This window comes from Myxocyprinus asiaticus, chromosome 24, assembly GCF_019703515.2.
Source record: "Myxocyprinus asiaticus isolate MX2 ecotype Aquarium Trade chromosome 24, UBuf_Myxa_2, whole genome shotgun sequence".
Taxonomy (NCBI): Eukaryota; Metazoa; Chordata; class Actinopteri; order Cypriniformes; family Catostomidae; genus Myxocyprinus; species Myxocyprinus asiaticus.
The window spans coordinates 25,762,225-25,779,395 of record NC_059367.1 but is presented as its reverse complement, the minus strand read 5'-3'; the positions used below and the strand labels follow the sequence as shown (position 1 = coordinate 25,779,395).

The following is a 17,171-nucleotide window of genomic DNA, read 5'->3' as shown; positions in this document are numbered from 1 at the left end:
AAAAATGTGTTTTCATTAGTGGCTGATACATGGAAAAAGATGTGTTCATCAGTGACAGTGTGTGTGATCACAAAATTGATGTTTATGTGTAAAGATGGGTTTTTGTGGGTTTAAAGCCTTTTTTTTTTTTTTCATTATCTGAGGAAATAAAAAAAAAAAAGTGTTAAAGAATATTAAAGGACAATGGGGATAAAGGCACACCTTAACAATTTTTTCAAGATTGGGAAAATACATACATTTATTTTAATTGAATATTGATGGAGCAACATAACAGAAGTAATAATGGAAGGTTGTTCTGATTAAAATTGTTTTTACACTTAAGGGGTAAAAGGCCCCACATTTGGGATAAAAGTCCCCCAGGAGGGTTAAAGTGATACCAGGTGAATAAAGGGACAATAGCTATATTCTTCAACTTAGGCAATTACTTCTGAGACAGTAAGATGTTTTTTGAGTGACAAACTGTGATAACACATATCAAAATAACCACTCCAGAAAAGGGTTAGCCATTTCCTGTTCATTTCAATCACATTTGGCATTTCATAACATCTAAAGTATTCTACAAACAAACTCATCTCCATTGTGATTGGATCAGGCAATGTGAGCACACTTTGAACATTTTTCAAAACAAATCTATTTGCCCACCTTCAGAAAAACAGTGTGTTTTATTTGGGCCTTTAGCCCCTGCAGCAGGGGAATTTTTTTCCTTTTTTTTATTTTTTTTTTTAAACCCAAATGCTATCTATTCACTTATTGGACAGTTATTAAAAACACTTTTTTATTTAATCACATTGAACAAAACATAAAATGATAAATAAGTATTTTGTGTTCAAATATTATAATTTCAGTGATTCTCATTAGCTACATAAATCTGCAACATTTTTACAATTATTATAATAACATTTTATATTATTATTAAATATTATATTAAATTACATTAAATTTAATTAAAACTTAAGACATTGCAGGCAATTATTTCATGGCTCAGGAATATGTTGCCATGTAAACTGATAAACAGTTGTTTAGGAAAGTACTGTGGTGGATATTGTTGCTGTTTATTTATTTATTTATTTATTTATTTATTTATTTTGGTGGAAATAAAATCAAAAGTGCCTTTTACCCCAGGGGGCCTGGCGTTGTAACAAAATAAGAAAATTTACATTTGTTATATATTTTTTTTTATATTGCATGTATTTTTTTTTCTTTTTATATATATATATATATATATATATATATATATATATATATATATATATATATATATATATATATATTTAAAATGTTGGTCTAAAACAAACTGCTTATTCTCAAGTTTTGTTTTCTGAATGTAATACATTTTACAATTAGACTATTTTTTTAAAGAAATAAAAATGGTTTAGATGATTTTTAAAAATGAATGTTAGGTTAAGCTACTTCTAGTCGTGGCACCATGAGGGGCGTCACAGCACGCGCAGAGGGATCTGTAAATGCGCTCCTTTAAAATATGTTATGTAATATTTTTTCACAGCCCATAACTGTACTATTTTACCTGAGTATGTGGTCACGTTTCATAGAGTAAACTAGCACAACGAGGGACATGCTGTCTACACGAGTACACACGTTTAAAGCAATTTTAAGTATAATTGGTTATTTCGTGCAAAAAAGCTAAACATTAAAAGTCTTTGCCTTTCTCACAACCCACGATCTCATGACCCGCTTTGGAGGCGTGGTTCACTCTCCCCTCCTTCTCTAGTAATAATATATAACAGACAGGAGAGTGCTACAATTAGTTGACTCGTGTAGTTAAAAGGGGGGAAAGCTAAGAAAGTTATCAGGGTCATATTTAAAGGGAACCTCGTGTGTCGTTAGTTCTCAGAAAGTGATCGAGAGTCTACGTACTTTTATTTGTCAATTTATTGACAACACAACCAATCAAGCAGAAGTCATTCAAGACAACGCATTCGGTGAGTTTTCTGTTCAACTGCTTCAATAGGGCTGTTCGTACTGCACGCATTGACCGGACCAAAAAAGCTAGACGCATTAAACAGAACGCAGGTGCCTCGAGACGCGCGGCGTTAAAAAAAAACTGGGTGCGCGAGACGGTGAAAAAATAGTGCAGACTGACACAAAAAACGCATTCGATGCGATCTGCCCATAAATCTGAGAGTTCTTCAAAACTGTTTCTTTTATTGAGCTCCAAGGCAAAGTTGAAAGCAAAGTAGGCTACTTGGTTCTTTTAAACATTTGGGAAAATTGACAATTGTATTTATTTGTTTAGTTATTTATTTTACTTTTTTATTTATGATCTCAAATTTGCTGGAGCTACATTGTTCATGGGGCACCTGTGTTTCATTAGTGTCTGTATAGTAGCCTATACATTTTCCTCTGCTGAATCGCTCTCGATCCTCTGATGTCTAAAGCTACTTATAATAGTCGTTACAAAGTTGTCATCGAAGAATTAAAAGTGTTTTCAGCCTCGAAATCAAATGACATGCTTTTATGAAGCATTATTAAGCCGACTTTTTTTTTGTTTTTTTTTTTTTTGTTTTCCTAATTAATATGGCACTTTGTTTGGGAAATTCCTTTTCTACTTATACAAGCAGTCTGGCACACAGTAGAGCTTAATTTCCCCAACAAAAAGGTTTTAAGGGGGAAAAAATATATGGATAAATGATAAGCTATGCAAATAAATAAATATACATATAAATAAATGTTATTAACCAAACTCCGCTGTTTATTTTGCACCACAGTGTCTTTTATGCATAAGCAATCCAGCCACTTGATTAGGGTAAACTACAACATAGAAATAGTAGCCTATATTGTTGCAAGAGTAAATATTATTTATCAGTATCCCAGTGGTTTTAAACAGAATTACGCAGTCTCGGTAGAAAATGGCACTGTGTTGAATGCATTACATAATCACTTGAGGTGTTCTTTGTGAGATGTGATTCAATGGAATTCTTACATTTTTGTTAACTAATGCATTTGAAATGTTTTACATGTAGCCATCATCAGTGTCATTTGTATTACCACTGTTTTGCTCTTAAAGGGATAGTTCACCCAAACATGAAAATTCTCTCATTTACTCACCCTCATGCCATTCCCGATGTGTGTGACTTTCTTTTTTTTTCTACTGAACACAAAGATTTTGTCAGCTCTCAGCTCTGTAGGTCATGTCAATGCAAGTGAATGGTGACCAGACCTTTTGAAGCTCCAAAAATCACATAAAGGCAGCATAAAATTAATCCATATGATTTCAGTGGTTTAATCTTCAGAAGCGATATGAAACAGTAGGTTAGAAATGGATCAATATTTAAGTCCTTTTTTACTCTAAATCTCCACTTTCACTGTTGAAAGTGGAGATTGATATTAAAAGATCACTTAAATATTGATCTTTTTTTCTGACCCACACCTATCATATCAATTCAGAAGACATGGATTAAACCACTGGAGTTTTATGGATTACTTTTATGCTGCCTTTATGTGATTTTTGGAGCTTCAAAAGGACTGATCACCATTCACTTACATTGTATGGACCTACAGAGCTTAAATTTTCTTCTGAAAATCTTTGTGTTCAGCAGAAGAAAAAAGTCATACACATCTGGGATGGCATGAAAGTAAGTAAATGATGAGAGAATTTTCATTTCTGGGTGAACTATCCCTTTAAGGTTTTATAGACTGACTATTTTGAACACCAAAAATCAGACTGTTTTTTTTCTGCCTTTTCCTAAAAATAACTAAATCAATGCATATAAAAGCAGTATGGTTTCATTTAATAGTGTGTTTCTGTTGTGTGCTTTTTAAAGTCACTGCTTCAAGTCTCTAATTCATCCATATGGCTCTTCTCTTTTCAGGATGCACCATCGATCTCTACTAAGATCTAGTCCACAATGGATGTCTCTGTCTCAGTAGCTAACCACGGCCAAAGCAAAGCCCTTACTAAGATTAGTATATGTAGCTAACAGTTGCCTTTCTGTTACCTTCATTCTCATCAAACTACAGCTAGAAATAGACAGAAACAGGGTGTAGAGTATTAGATTTTATTTTTCTACTCATCTCCTGTATTTAAAAAGGGGAATTCTCTTGATATTTATTTATTAAAAAGTGATACCTCATTAACCATGTTAAAATAGTTTGATTCTCAATAGGCTGGTCTTAAAATGAGAGCAAAGCAGTTACACTAACAACAATGGAATCCACTACACTAGCATCCCTAGCAACTGTTACCATGCTAACGGCGGCTACACAGACAGACATGTCTGGTTATCTCTGGCTGCTGATATTGGGCTTCATCATCGCTTTTATCCTGGCCTTTTCTGTGGGTGCCAATGATGTCGCCAACTCCTTTGGTACAGCCGTGGGCTCTGGGGTGGTGACCCTGCGCCAGGCCTGCATCTTGGCCACCATCTTTGAGACGGTGGGTGCCATTCTTTTGGGGGCCAAGGTCAGCGAAACCATCCGTTCAGGCATCATTGATGTTCATATGTACAATGGCTCGGAGGCTGTGCTGATGGCTGGCTCCATTAGCGCCATGTTTGGTGAGTATATGGAGGTTCTTGGTTGATTAAAGTGAATTTGTAAAATTGCTGAAGACTGCTTTTACCATGCACAGTTCAAATACAAGGTTCTCTTGTTCACTAGTTTGGTCCTATATTCTTTCAAATCCCTTCATTCACTCAAAGCCAATACATATTTTCACACCCACCACACAGTGTCCATCATAGTGTCCGACACAAGAGAAAATAATTCAGCTGAATCCAGCAATATGCGAACATGTCACCTAGGTGGAACTTTATCATGTTGTTGCGACTTGAGCTTCTTATAACACCGGCGTATGTTTGTTTTTCTCCTGTTACAGGATCTGCTGTGTGGCAGCTCCTAGCTTCGTTTTTGAAACTCCCCATCTCTGGAACACATTGTATTGTAGGCGCCACAATCGGCTTTTCCATGGTTGCAAGGGGTCATCAGGGGGTCAAATGGCTGGAATTGCTCCGTATTGGTAGGTGAAACTGTTTATGTTCCGAGAATTTGCACAAACATTCAATTTTTTTTATTTATTTTTTTATTTTTTTTATACGCAAGAATGAGTTCGCTGCTGTAGAAAGATTATTTTTCCCACATGTTGGGCTAGAATTTGTGACCCTGGAAATAGTAAGCAGTTAGGCCACCCTGACATGATTTAGTGCAGTTCTCTTAGTTTTATCGTTCTTTTCACATGACCCAAATGAGATCCATTTAGGGAAAATTACATTTTGGACTATACAGACAGGAAACATGGTCACATGCATACTAATATCCCTAGTGACTTAATGGGTGTTTGATTCTTGAAGATAATTTCACTGTCTGGTTGTCTCATTGGTATTGCCTAGACAGAGAACTATAACTACATGATGCATATTTGTGCCATCTATTCATGTGTTCTTACATCTGTTTCAGTTGCCTCTTGGTTTCTTTCTCCTCTTCTGTCTGGCATCATGTCTGCCCTTCTCTTCTACTTTGTGCGCAAGTACATTTTGAATAAGGTAAAGAGAATATGAGCTGACCTGTTGCGAAATGTACCAGTGTCTTTATTGTTACTTCACAATCTCTTGCTACTGTCAATAAAAAAAAAAACACATTCACATTGCCATATGATAAACAGCAATATTTCCATGTGTTTTAGGATGATCCAGTGCCCAATGGTTTAAGAGCATTGCCAGTTTTCTATGCTGTTACCATGGGAATCAATCTGTTCTCCATCATGTTTACTGGAGCACCAAGTAAGCTGAGAATCTTTTCCTTCATTTTGTACACACAAACACACAGGGCCTTATTTAAAGAGCAGTAAGCTCAAAGTCAATGGGCATCGCCACGAAGTTTGGTATTTTTATGCAAGCATGCGCTAAGTCTAGGGGCAAGTGGTTTTGGTGAAATCGTGTGCTCAAGGTACTAATGGGCTGGGTCAAGTGCAATTTCATTCGGAGGTTCTTCTCCGGTAATTGCAGCATCTGAGTCCTAAACCTAAACTGCGACAAAGACAGCAGTTGGTAGTGAAAATGGACTGTATGCAATGAAGCAGAAGAATAGAATTATGGACGTACAATATTTTGTGCATTTACTGCATCCTTGTTCAATGTGACGTGCTCCTTTTAAATGTGTGTATAATGTGGTTCAGGATATTGATGTAGGTTCTGTTAAATTATAGAGAATGAGAACAGTGATTGCATCGGAATGCACTTCAATTCTACCAGTCGTTTTTGATTATGGAAAATTAAATTAATTTATTAAAACATGAAAATTAAACCCAAAATATTTCTAAATTCAAATTACACTTAAAGCAAAACAAAAATACATTCAAAACAATGAAGTGGTCAAAAAAAAAAAAAAAAAATCATACCAAATCCAAACATTTTACCCTCTCCAACTTCTTCCACCGAGACTTCTCTGCGACAACAGGTAATACAGATACAAATTAGATCATAAATAGAATTGTACATGTATACATAATAATGATAACTGATCTATAGATAATTTAACACATCTCATACATTTGTTTCATAAAATGGCTACAACAGTGATTGTCATGGATTTAGTTTGATGTTCTACTGTATTTTCAGAGTTTGGACTTTATTACAACCGCTGTTGAAATCTCCAAACTGCAAATGTAGAAATGTAATTTTAGAATTTGCACTGAAAACAGACATGGTATTGAAATGTCTTTGCACAATGACCTTTTTCTCAGGTGCTTTGTGCCGGCACGAAAATTGCTCTTTCACGTACCGCATGGTTTTAAACCTCTTTTTATTTGGGTTAAGGAGAACTTATTGTTTGGATGTTTAAGCAAGGTGTTATAATGGAATAAAAGTGATATGGCAGGGAGGATTTTAGCGGACAAGTACCTCCACATCTGTTGCTGACATCTGTATGGAACTTTCTTAAATGGATCTTGACCCGAACTTGATCTGATGTTATTAGAGAGGTCATTTCCGCTCTGTCACCTTGCAGGGCTGACCTTAGTGGGAGGGCAACTGGCCTGGGTCATTTACTAAAGTCTGCAGGCCAGTGCATGTCAACACAGCCAAAGTTTATCGACCACGTGATATGAACACACACACACTTATACTGTATACAGCAAGCTAAGTGATCACATACATGCATACTTTTTTTTTTTTTTTCATTTTTAACTCATTATTTCACTTTTACAAACAGAGACACTTATGCACTCACATTTAAGATGAAGTAGACCTATGAACATTATTCATTTATTAAAAGCAAAGTCTGCATGTTATTTCACAGTTTTTATCAACATATGTATTCTAAAGAAATGTCTTCCAATGCTCTTTTATAATTAATTCATAATTGAGTTGATTAGACCACTTTATATTCCAAACACATGCTAATGTCCAAATGCATGAGTAAAGTTTCTTGTAAATGTGATTGACATTTTGAAATCGGATTTTGGCCCAAGTTCAACAACCTGTACTTTTTAGCAAACTTCAAGGGGATCATGATGTACTGAAGATAAAACAAGCTGCTGTGAGCCAACAGTTATACTAAAGTCTCTGTACACTAATTAGTTGAGCGTAGCGCCATCCTCTTCCTGGTTATCTACTGTCTCATGCACATGTACCCCCCCCCCCCCATTTTAATTAGTCATGAGTTAAAATGATAAAAAGAAGCCTTCACTGGAAAGTCACAAATTTCAACATTATTTGTCACATGAGCACATTGTGTAACAACTTCTCACTTCAGTGTTTTGTCAACACATTGCCTTAACCAGACTTAATTCTTGTAAGGCAAACATACCCTATGCTTGCATTGTTTTAAAAAGCAGGATGTTGCAACATTTTGTGTTCTGTCACTGGTCTATTAGGCCACGTTGCCTTCTACATTTTACTTTTAAAACTGTTTTTCTCCCCAATTTGGAATGCCCAATTCCTCGTGGTGGCGTAGTGACTCGCCACAATCCGGGTGGTGGAGGACGAATCTCGGTTGCATCTTATGTGGCTTGTTGAGCGCGTTACCACGGAGACATAGCATGTGTGGAGTCTTCACGCTATTCTCCGCGGCATCCATGCACAACTCGCCACGTGCCCCACTGAGAGCAAGAACCACATTATAGCAACCATGAGGAGGTTACCCCATGTGACGCTACCCTCCCTAGCAGCAGGGCCAATTTGGTTGCTTAGGAGACCTGCTGGAGTCACTCAGCAAGCCCTGGATTCAAACTCAACTCCAGGGGTGGTAGTCACTGTCAATACTCGCTGAGCCTCCTTAAAACAGTTTTTTTTTTTAAAAGATTGTTTGTATTTCAGGCCAACTTGTCCACACAAAATTGCATTAGAAGTTAAGCTAATGCTAAGTTGCTAACTTGGATAAATACAAAAACTTTTCAGGAGGAATGTTGTTAAGTCAAAGTTCTAAGTTTCTAACTTTCTGAAGTTTCCTCTTTTCTTTTGTGTCTTCTACAGTGTTGGGATTTGACAGGGTACCATGGTGGGGCACTCTACTGATCTCACTTGGTTGTGCCCTAATTACTGCTGGGGTGGTTTGGTTCATTGTGTGTCCACAGTTAAAGAAGAAGATTAAAAGTAAATATTTACATAATATTTGATGGAATTCATCTCCATTTTGTTAGTTTTCATTATGAATTAATTTATTATGTGGATTGTGGAATGCTTTAAGAACTGTTCAGTACATACAACCATGGTGTAATAAAGTATCTTTGTAAATGTTTCTGATAAACTGTTTAATTGACTTGGAATGGTGCAGAGGTAGTAAAAGTTTTTTTTTTTTTTTTCTTATGCAAAATGACATCAAGCCTCCTATTCATGTAATTATTTCTACCTTTTTCAGGTGAGAGTATGGCCAACTCAAGTGGGACACCGATGATTGAGAAGAAGCCACCCTCAAATGGCCCTGTGGACCATTCCAGCCCACCCCAAAGTTACTCTCCTGTTCCACGGCCACCCCCTGCTGACAGCAACAAAGTGGCATTTGACATTGGTGGCTCCTCTGAAACTGATCTGGACAACAAAGATTTTGATACCAAAGACCTGGATTGCACCAATGGTCAGCCACTTCATATGATTTACATTTTGAAGTAGTTGTAGTGTGTAATTTGTTAAAATACTTTCTCCTTTCCCAATATAATGTACCGTGAACAATGTGGCACTTTCAAAAGATTGCTGTTTATTTGAACAGGCTGACACAGCAGCATTGGCTCAACCAATGCCGTTAGTTGGGGCAGGACTACAGTTTTTCCAACTAATGCAAGATGGGGGGGCATGTTCAGGAAACCTGTTTGAAAACAGTCCTTTACTTTGATGCCACTAGTGCAATAGAAATTAAACCCTTGTAGCTTTAAGAATGTGGTTAAGTGTTACGACCTCGGTCTGACAGCCCTCTTCTTTCTGTTATCTGTGAATGTGGTTGTGTCCGTTTTGTGTTTGAGCGCATGGCTCTGTTGTGTTCTGTCTGCCATGCGCTCTGCTTTCCCTGCCTGCTTGTTTCCTCCAGCCATGCCCCCTTGGTTTAATCCTTGTCATGTTGATTGTCTGCACCTGTCCCTCATGCATGTTCCTCTATATATTGTGCCCTCTTTCCTCTTGTGTTTGTCGATTCATTTTAACAAGTTCGTTTGTTCTAGTTCCTGTTCTTTCCAAGTTATTTTTCTTTATTCTAGTTTACGTTTTGGTTTTTCTCTCCACTGTGAGATTGTGTTGCCTGTTTGATTTCTGTTGTTTTAAATAGTTATTTTTCACTCATTCCTGCACTTGGGTCCTTCTTCCTGCCAAGCGTACCATGACAGAACGTAGTGACCAAGATTGGACCCAGCAGGAATGAGGGTCGATGAGCCTGTCTTGTTCCCTGTGGCTGTCGACCAGCCTGTTGCTCAGCCCAGTAACCAGCACCCGTCAGACGCCAGTTACCAGTCTGTTGCTCTGTTTGTTCAGTCCCCAGTGTGTGCCACTCACTCAGTCCTGTCCCCAGCGGTCGTCGACCAGTCTGACCCAGTCCTGTCTCCAACGACTACCAACCGTTCTGCTCGGCCCTGTGAGGGCCCTGCCAAGTTCGACCAGCCCTCTGTGGTCCTCACTCGCCCTGACCCAGTCCTGTCCCCAACAACTACTGACCAGTCTGTCCAGTCCTCTGTGGCCGCTACTGACCTCACCAGCTGCTCAGTGGTTCGGACTCTGCCTTTGTCTCCGGGTTCCCCTCCAGTTCCCTGGCCTCCCGGTCCATCCAGACCTCCAGGTCCTTCTCTGACTCTGCCCTGGCCTCCCGGTCCATCTAGGCCTCCGGACCCTTCTCCTGCTCCGCCATGGCCTTCTTATCCACCTACAGATTGGCCCAGACCATCCCCCTGGTCTCCCTCCCTCCCTCCCTCCCTCCCTCCCTCCCTGCCTGGTCTGTCATCTATTCCTCAGTCCGGTTTGGACACCAGGAGGCTTCCGGTGGTGTGGGGGGGTACTGTCACGACCTCGGTCTGACAGCCTTCTCCTTTCTGTTATCTGTGAATGTGGTTGTGTCTGTCCTGTGTTTGAGCACATGGCTGTGTGTTTTCTGTCTGTTATGCGCTCTGATTTCCCTGCCTGCTTGTTTCCTCCTGCCACACCTCCTCATTTAGTCCTTGTCATGTTGATTGTCTGCACCTGTCCCTCATGTATGTTTCTCTATATATTGTGTCCTTGTGTTTGATTTTGTTTTAACAAGTTTGTTTTGTTCTTGTTCCTGGTTGGTCCAAGTTATTTGTCTTTTTTCTAGTTTGTTTTAGTTTGTTTCCTCTCCCCTGTGAGTTTTGTGTTGCCTGTTTATTTTTTGTTTAAATAGTTATATTATTTTTCACTCATTTCTGCGCTTGTGTCCTTCTTTCTGCTTGACATACCATGACAGTTAAAATCACATGTTAGACAATTTGGTAGTTGAAGCTTTGAGACTGTGGTCAAACAGAATAAATAACTGGAATCCATAAGGATAACCTCTTAGCGGTAGATGGCTCTGGGTGAACCTTTTGTACATAATCTCTCTTTTGACTGAGCCATATTAAATCACCAAAGTATTGCTCCCTCTCTGATCTAAATTTTTTTGGTCTTACATTGTAGCTTTGAATGGCACTGCTGGAATGCCTGTCCCAGACCTGAGCCAGAGCCAATTCCACACTGTACACAAAGATTCTGGAATATACAAGGATCTGCTGCACAAGCTTCATTTGGCCAAAGTTGGTGAATGCATGGGAGAAACCGGAGACAAACCCATGCGCCGCAACAACAGCTATACATCATACACCATGGCCATCTACGGAATACACGGGTCCCTGAAGGAGGGTGAGGGAAGCCGGACTGGATTGGATGGAGAGAATAGGCGTTCACGGTACAACAGCTATAACAGTTACTGTTCTGCATTGGCTGATGGAGAAGTTGGTGCAGGTGATGGAGCTCTGGAAGTGGAGACTGAGGATGAGACTGTTAGAAGAGACTCTGTAGAAGAGGAGGTGGATGAGCTTGAGATAGACAAATCAGAGGTATCCACACTCTTCCAGTTCCTGCAGATCCTCACTGCCTGCTTTGGATCGTTTGCTCATGGGGGGAATGATGTCAGGTATGAGACAGATTTGAATGTGCAGAAATTTAGGGAATAAGCTGTAATCATTTTTTCATAGTGAGGTTCTAGTTTTGATTGGTTTATAGTTATCTACCAAGGTTATAATAGTTTTCATTTTTAAATGCATTTTTATTTGAATACCACATTTTCAAATGTTTCACATGTCAGTTTAGTTTAGTAATTGTTTGATAGTTATTAGTTACATTTTTTTATTTTATATATAGTACCTATTTTTAATACACATAATTTAAGTCTATTACTGGTAATACTTTACAATAAGGTTGTATTAGTTAACATTAGTAAATGCATTAGGTACCATGAACTAACAATAAACAATATTTTTTACAAACATTTTAAATCTGAATTTACACATACAATTGTTAATTGTTAGTTCATGTCAATTCATGATGCATTAATAATGTTAAAATATACAACTTTTTAAAGTAATAGTATGTTGACTTTAACATTAACCAAGATTAATAAGTGCTGAAAAAGTAATGTTCATTGTTATTTACTGCTAACTAATGTTAATGAATACAACCTTATTGTGAAGTGTTACTATTTGCTTTGTGTTAGCCTAATTCTTTTCAGTTTAAAAAAAGAATTAAAATCAATAATTTTCATGTGTATTAGTATACAGTGATAACCCTGTTATTATAGCAGACTACATAGTGTAAATTAGTGTAGTGAGTGATTCACTTTTACATCATCTTTTAATAATAAGGTAGAGCCTGTTGTTTTTTTGTTTTTAAGATGAATTATGTAATTTCAATGCCACCAAACAGATATGCATATTTGAAAACTTTCAAAACAGCTTTCTGAATACACCCCCCGTCTGCCATTGGTCAAACAAGGGTCTAGCCCCGCCCCCAATTCATGCAATTGGTTGAGAAACATTGCTTAGGCGGGTCTAAGCGGGTCGCTCAAAACAAACAGCGATTTTCACAGCGCAACAGAGACAGTGTTTACAGTTTGAGAAAATAATAATAATTAATAATAACTTTCTTTATTTATCACACATTATACATTTGCACATATACGGTGAAATTCTTCTTTTTCACATATCCCAGCTAGGCTGGGGTCAGAGTGCAGGGTCAGCCATGATATGGCACCCCTGGAGCAGATAGGGTTAAGGGCCTTGCTCAAGGGCCCAACAGTGGCATCTTGGCAGTGCTGGGGCTTGAACCCCCGACCTTCTGATCAGTAACCCAGAGCCTTAACCGCTGAGCTACCACTGCCCAATGTACCTATGACTGGATTATTAATATTTGTCTGTATATTAAGCTGGGATAAGAGAAAATATTTTAACACCGATTAAGTTACATCGCTATTACTTAAGCATTAAATCAGATTTATTGTGAATTATCTTCTGACCCATTCTGGCCCTGATTGTTTAGATTGTTAGTTATGTTTTCCCCATGGTGTTAATCTCTCAGAATGATGACTTTACTCATTCCTCTTTTACAGTAATGCGATTGGACCTCTAATTGCCCTCTGGCTCATCTATGAAAGTGCTTCTGTAGCACCCACCGCTTCTATACCAATTTGGTTGCTCCTGTATGGTGGAGTGGGTATCTGTACGGGGCTTTGGATTTGGGGTCGCAGGGTCATACAAACCATGGGCAAAGACCTAACTCCCATCACACCCTCCAGGTAACAAGCTGCTATGGCCCTGATGTTTCATACCTCCACTGTGAATAAACTGATAAGAGTGCTTATTTGTGGGATCATACAGTTCTAGTTCAGTTTTATGACCATGATTCTCTTGGGGCTTAAGGGCCAGGTTCCCTTTTTCTTATCACTGTGGGCATGCAATGTAAACAAACAGTTTAATAACACTCCTAGTTCCATAGAAATTCCCTCAATCACCATAGCAGTAATTTCCTCTTTAATACTGCTTTGGCATTATGACAAAAGATCATGGTATAGAACATTTATGCAGCTCTATGTTATGTGTAAAGATGCTTATAGCGATTAGTCTAATCATCATGTGTCTCACACAGTGGGTTTAGCATTGAGCTCGCCTCTGCTATAACTGTGGTTGTTGCTTCCAACGTTGGACTCCCCGTCAGCACAACTCATTGCAAGGTGGGTCACTTACTGATAGAAAAAAAATGAAACAGGACATTTTTGTTGGTCACTTGGTTTATTTTTCTGAAGCGTCACATTGGTTAGACCCACCCATAGAGAAATCTTATTGGTCCAGAATCCTGTTCCAAGTAGCTGTATATCAAACAGTATTAAATTGCACAGCATTTTTACTATCAGTGTAGACAGAAACATTACTACTCACTGGAAATCTGTTGCATCACAACAATTTTGAAAACTAAAATTGTTTTTCTCCTTCAGTTGTCTTCTCAAAACTGGTTTATAAATAATTGTTCCTTGTCTGTTGTTCCTTAAAGCAAGCTTACGATCTTCTTTGATGGTATGTACTTGCACAGGTTGGATCAGTGGTGTCAGTTGGCTGGCTCCGCTCCAGGAAGGCCGTTGACTGGCTTCTGTTCAGGAATATCTTTATTGCTTGGTTTGTGACCGTGCCAATTTCTGGTCTCATAAGTGCTGCTATCATGGCACTCTTCTATTATGTTATACTGCCTCTGACCTAAATATTATGTTAAACCTTTCTCTCTCTGTAAATACTTATATTTTTGTGCAAAATTGGACCACAAGGTGAAACTTTGATTTCTATTGAATGCCCCTTTATCCTGTCCCATCATATGTACTGCACTTATTAAATCAAAGCCCAGACTGTGTTTGCACAGCATTTTCTTACTATGTGATCTTTACACATTTTAAGGTGCTTAATAGTGTTGAAACATTTTTTTTCTTGATGTAAAGTCTGTGAGACATGTAATATAAGAATGTTTATTTCATTTTTATTTGGAGCCTCACATAATTATAGTTTTAGGTTTTCAGTTTCATCTTTTGGCATTTAAGACAAAAATGATTTATACAATTTATACTCTGAGACATAAGGCAAAGTTTTTATTTATAATATATACTATACTGTGTGTGTGTGTATGTATATATACTTGCATGACATTTAAAATAAATCATGTTTCTGCTGACATCTGTGTGCTTATTTTCACCTCTAAATAAAAGCATGAAACCACAGTTTTTTACAAAACATCATATATTTTATCTGGAAACATCTACAATTCTTTGAGAGACTTCCAACACAGTATGGAAAGTTTTTGGGCAATCCAAATCTTATATATTTAAGAAAAATAATAACATCCCCATGCAGTGAGAATTTCCTTAAATCTTTATAGAGCCATAAAATGTTCCATTCACTGTAATATCAAACAATTTGTAATATAATTGATTTGATCATTATACTGTATATTTCAATAGATATAAACTATTACAATAGTTCTCAAGCTGTGGACGTACTGCTATTTTTGACTGTTTTCTAAATGTTCAAATAAATAGTTAATGACAACACCCCACCTTTATCCCCAAATGTGGAGTAACTGTAATGTTGCAGATTATAACGTCTTCCTCTGTTGGCCAAGATTGCCGAACAAACGAAAGCTAAACACCTTTGCTTTTTGCCGAAGAGCTCAACTTCAATTTGATCTAATCACAATTTTCCTTTAAAAAAAAAACATCTCAGGTTGTCACATGACTTCCAAGTATATGACCTTTTTCAGAAATGCCTCCCTTCTAACCAGTCTCCCCAATGTGAAATGCTGAAGATATTGTTTCTTTTATTTATTTTTTTTTATCCCCTTTTCTCCCCAATTTGGAATGCCCAATTCCCACTATTTACTAAGTCCTCGTGGTGGCACAGTTACTCACCTCAGTGCGAGTGGTGGAGGACAAGTCTCAGTTGCCTCTGCTTCTGAGACAGTCCATCCGCGCATCTTATCACGTGGCTCGCTGTGCATGACACCGCGGAGACTCTCAGCATGTGGAGGCTCATGCTATTCTCCGCCATCCACGCACAACTTACCATGCGCACTATTGAGAGCGAGAACCACTTAATCACGACCACCAGGAGATTACCCCATGTGACTCTACCCTCCATAGCAACCGGGACAACTTGGTTGCTTAGGAGACCTGGCTGGAGTCACTCAGCATGCCTTAGATTCAAACTCGCAACTCCAGGGGTGGTAATCAGTGTCAATACTTGCTGAGCTACCCAGGCCTCCCTGCTGAAGATATTGTTAACATCTTGAGAGACTGGCCGAAGGGCTCAAGAACTGTCAATATGCCACTTTTTTTTTTTTTTTTTTTTTTTTGTCCATTAACAAAGTTCTCCACAATTGTCCCAGAAAACTTGTCTCAACATTTTTCTGCTTCTTCTAACAGCATCATCCTTTTCCAAAAGGAGCTCCATTCAAAAAGACTTCAAGTTGCCAATTCACTTTACAAATGTCAGTTCTGCAAAGGAATAAATAAACTCAAATCAAACAAAGGTATTCAGGCAAATATATCTGTATTCCCTTTGTTACAAGAATGGACAAGAGTCGTGGACAGGACAACAGTTCTCAGAATGGAGATGGCCAAGTTTTTTAAGTAGCTCTGATAGCACTTCTGGGGCCATTGTCAAGATATATCACGTGTTTCAGTACCTAAAATAGGCTAATGCCTTTTCAACCATCCCTGTGAAACATTATAAACTACTACAGCTGTTCAGCTTGTAGTCCAAACACCCGGAAGATAATTCAACGTGTTCCCTCTGGTTTTTCATATGGGTTTTTATAATGGGGTTTTGAACATGAATAAAATATGGTCTGTGGTACTAAACATTACTTGACGAAACATGTACGTTTTGTTCTACAGCATAAATTACACACAGTCATATCTCAAATGTGAATTTTGAAGCCGCCATGCGTTTTTTAGAAAAAGTATATCATTCAATACGGCTTCAAAATTGACGTTTGAGGTATGACTGTGTGTATGTTACAGAACAAAACGTCCACGTTTTGTCAAGTAATGTTTACCACAGACCTTATTTTACTCATAAGTAAAAATAATAATAAAATAAACCATTATAAAAACCCATAGTAAAATCCCGAGAGAGCCCACGGCAAATTCTCTTCCGGATTTTTGGACTACAAGCATATGAATTGAATTTTTAAACGTGTGTCATTCATATCCAGCAGAGGGCAGCATTTTTACACACTATGCGAGTATAGCCGGAAGCGGAAGTAACAGCAAAGTACGTTTTGAAAGCGTCGTGCGTGCGTGGTTCAGACGTATGGTGCACTTTAGCGGACAAAGAAAATAGATTGAACTAAAAAGTGTGTTATTAATTTTGTGTGCACGCTACCGGTGCATTCTGAGCTTTCTTTTACACAGGTAGGGCACATGAGTGTAGTTTATTGAACCTTTTGTCTCTCCGCTAGCACTGTGTGTGCTGGTTGATAAAGAAGATTTTCTCCTGTGAGCGCATTTACAGCAATAAGAAGTCATGGCGGACGTTACTGCGCGTAGCCTGCAGTATGAATACAAAGCGGTAAGAGTCTTAAATAATGTGAAATATTCTCATTTGAATGTGTGTTGATATGCTTCGAAGCTAATTCTCATTTTCATCTAACCGGGGTTGTTTTTGTTTACACATTGTGCTTGAATGTATTGACTGTGTAGTGAGCTGTCTACAA

General features: G+C 38.1%; 2 protein-coding genes across 3 annotated transcripts in view; both read left to right on the top strand.

The window, feature by feature from the left end:
• Positions 1–1,731: 1,731 nt before the first annotated feature.
• LOC127415001 (sodium-dependent phosphate transporter 1-A) lies at positions 1,732–14,630 on the top strand. Of its 2 annotated transcripts, none has more exons than XM_051653438.1 (11): positions 1,732–1,940; positions 3,831–4,514; positions 4,835–4,975; positions 5,413–5,498; positions 5,639–5,735; positions 8,427–8,546; positions 8,812–9,027; positions 11,061–11,556; positions 13,027–13,212; positions 13,563–13,647; positions 13,965–14,109. In XM_051653438.1, the coding sequence occupies exons 2-11, from the start codon at positions 4,166–4,168 to the stop codon at positions 13,983–13,985; spliced, it is 1,797 nt and encodes a 598-aa protein (XP_051509398.1). In that variant the 5' UTR covers positions 1,732–1,940; positions 3,831–4,165; the 3' UTR covers positions 13,986–14,109. The 2 variants fall into 2 exon arrangements, with proteins under 2 accessions (XP_051509398.1, XP_051509397.1); XM_051653437.1 differs by having other exon boundaries at positions 1,733–1,940; positions 14,004–14,630.
• A 2,100-nt stretch (positions 14,631–16,730) lies between these two features.
• The window catches only part of LOC127414750 (U5 small nuclear ribonucleoprotein 200 kDa helicase-like), a 39,305-nt gene continuing 38,864 nt past the window's right edge, over positions 16,731–17,171 (top strand). The window contains exon 1 of the mRNA XM_051652989.1: positions 16,731–17,026. Coding sequence (XP_051508949.1) covers positions 16,982–17,026 — 45 coding nt within the window. The 5' untranslated portion in view covers positions 16,731–16,981. The remainder of the gene's footprint in view (positions 17,027–17,171) is intronic.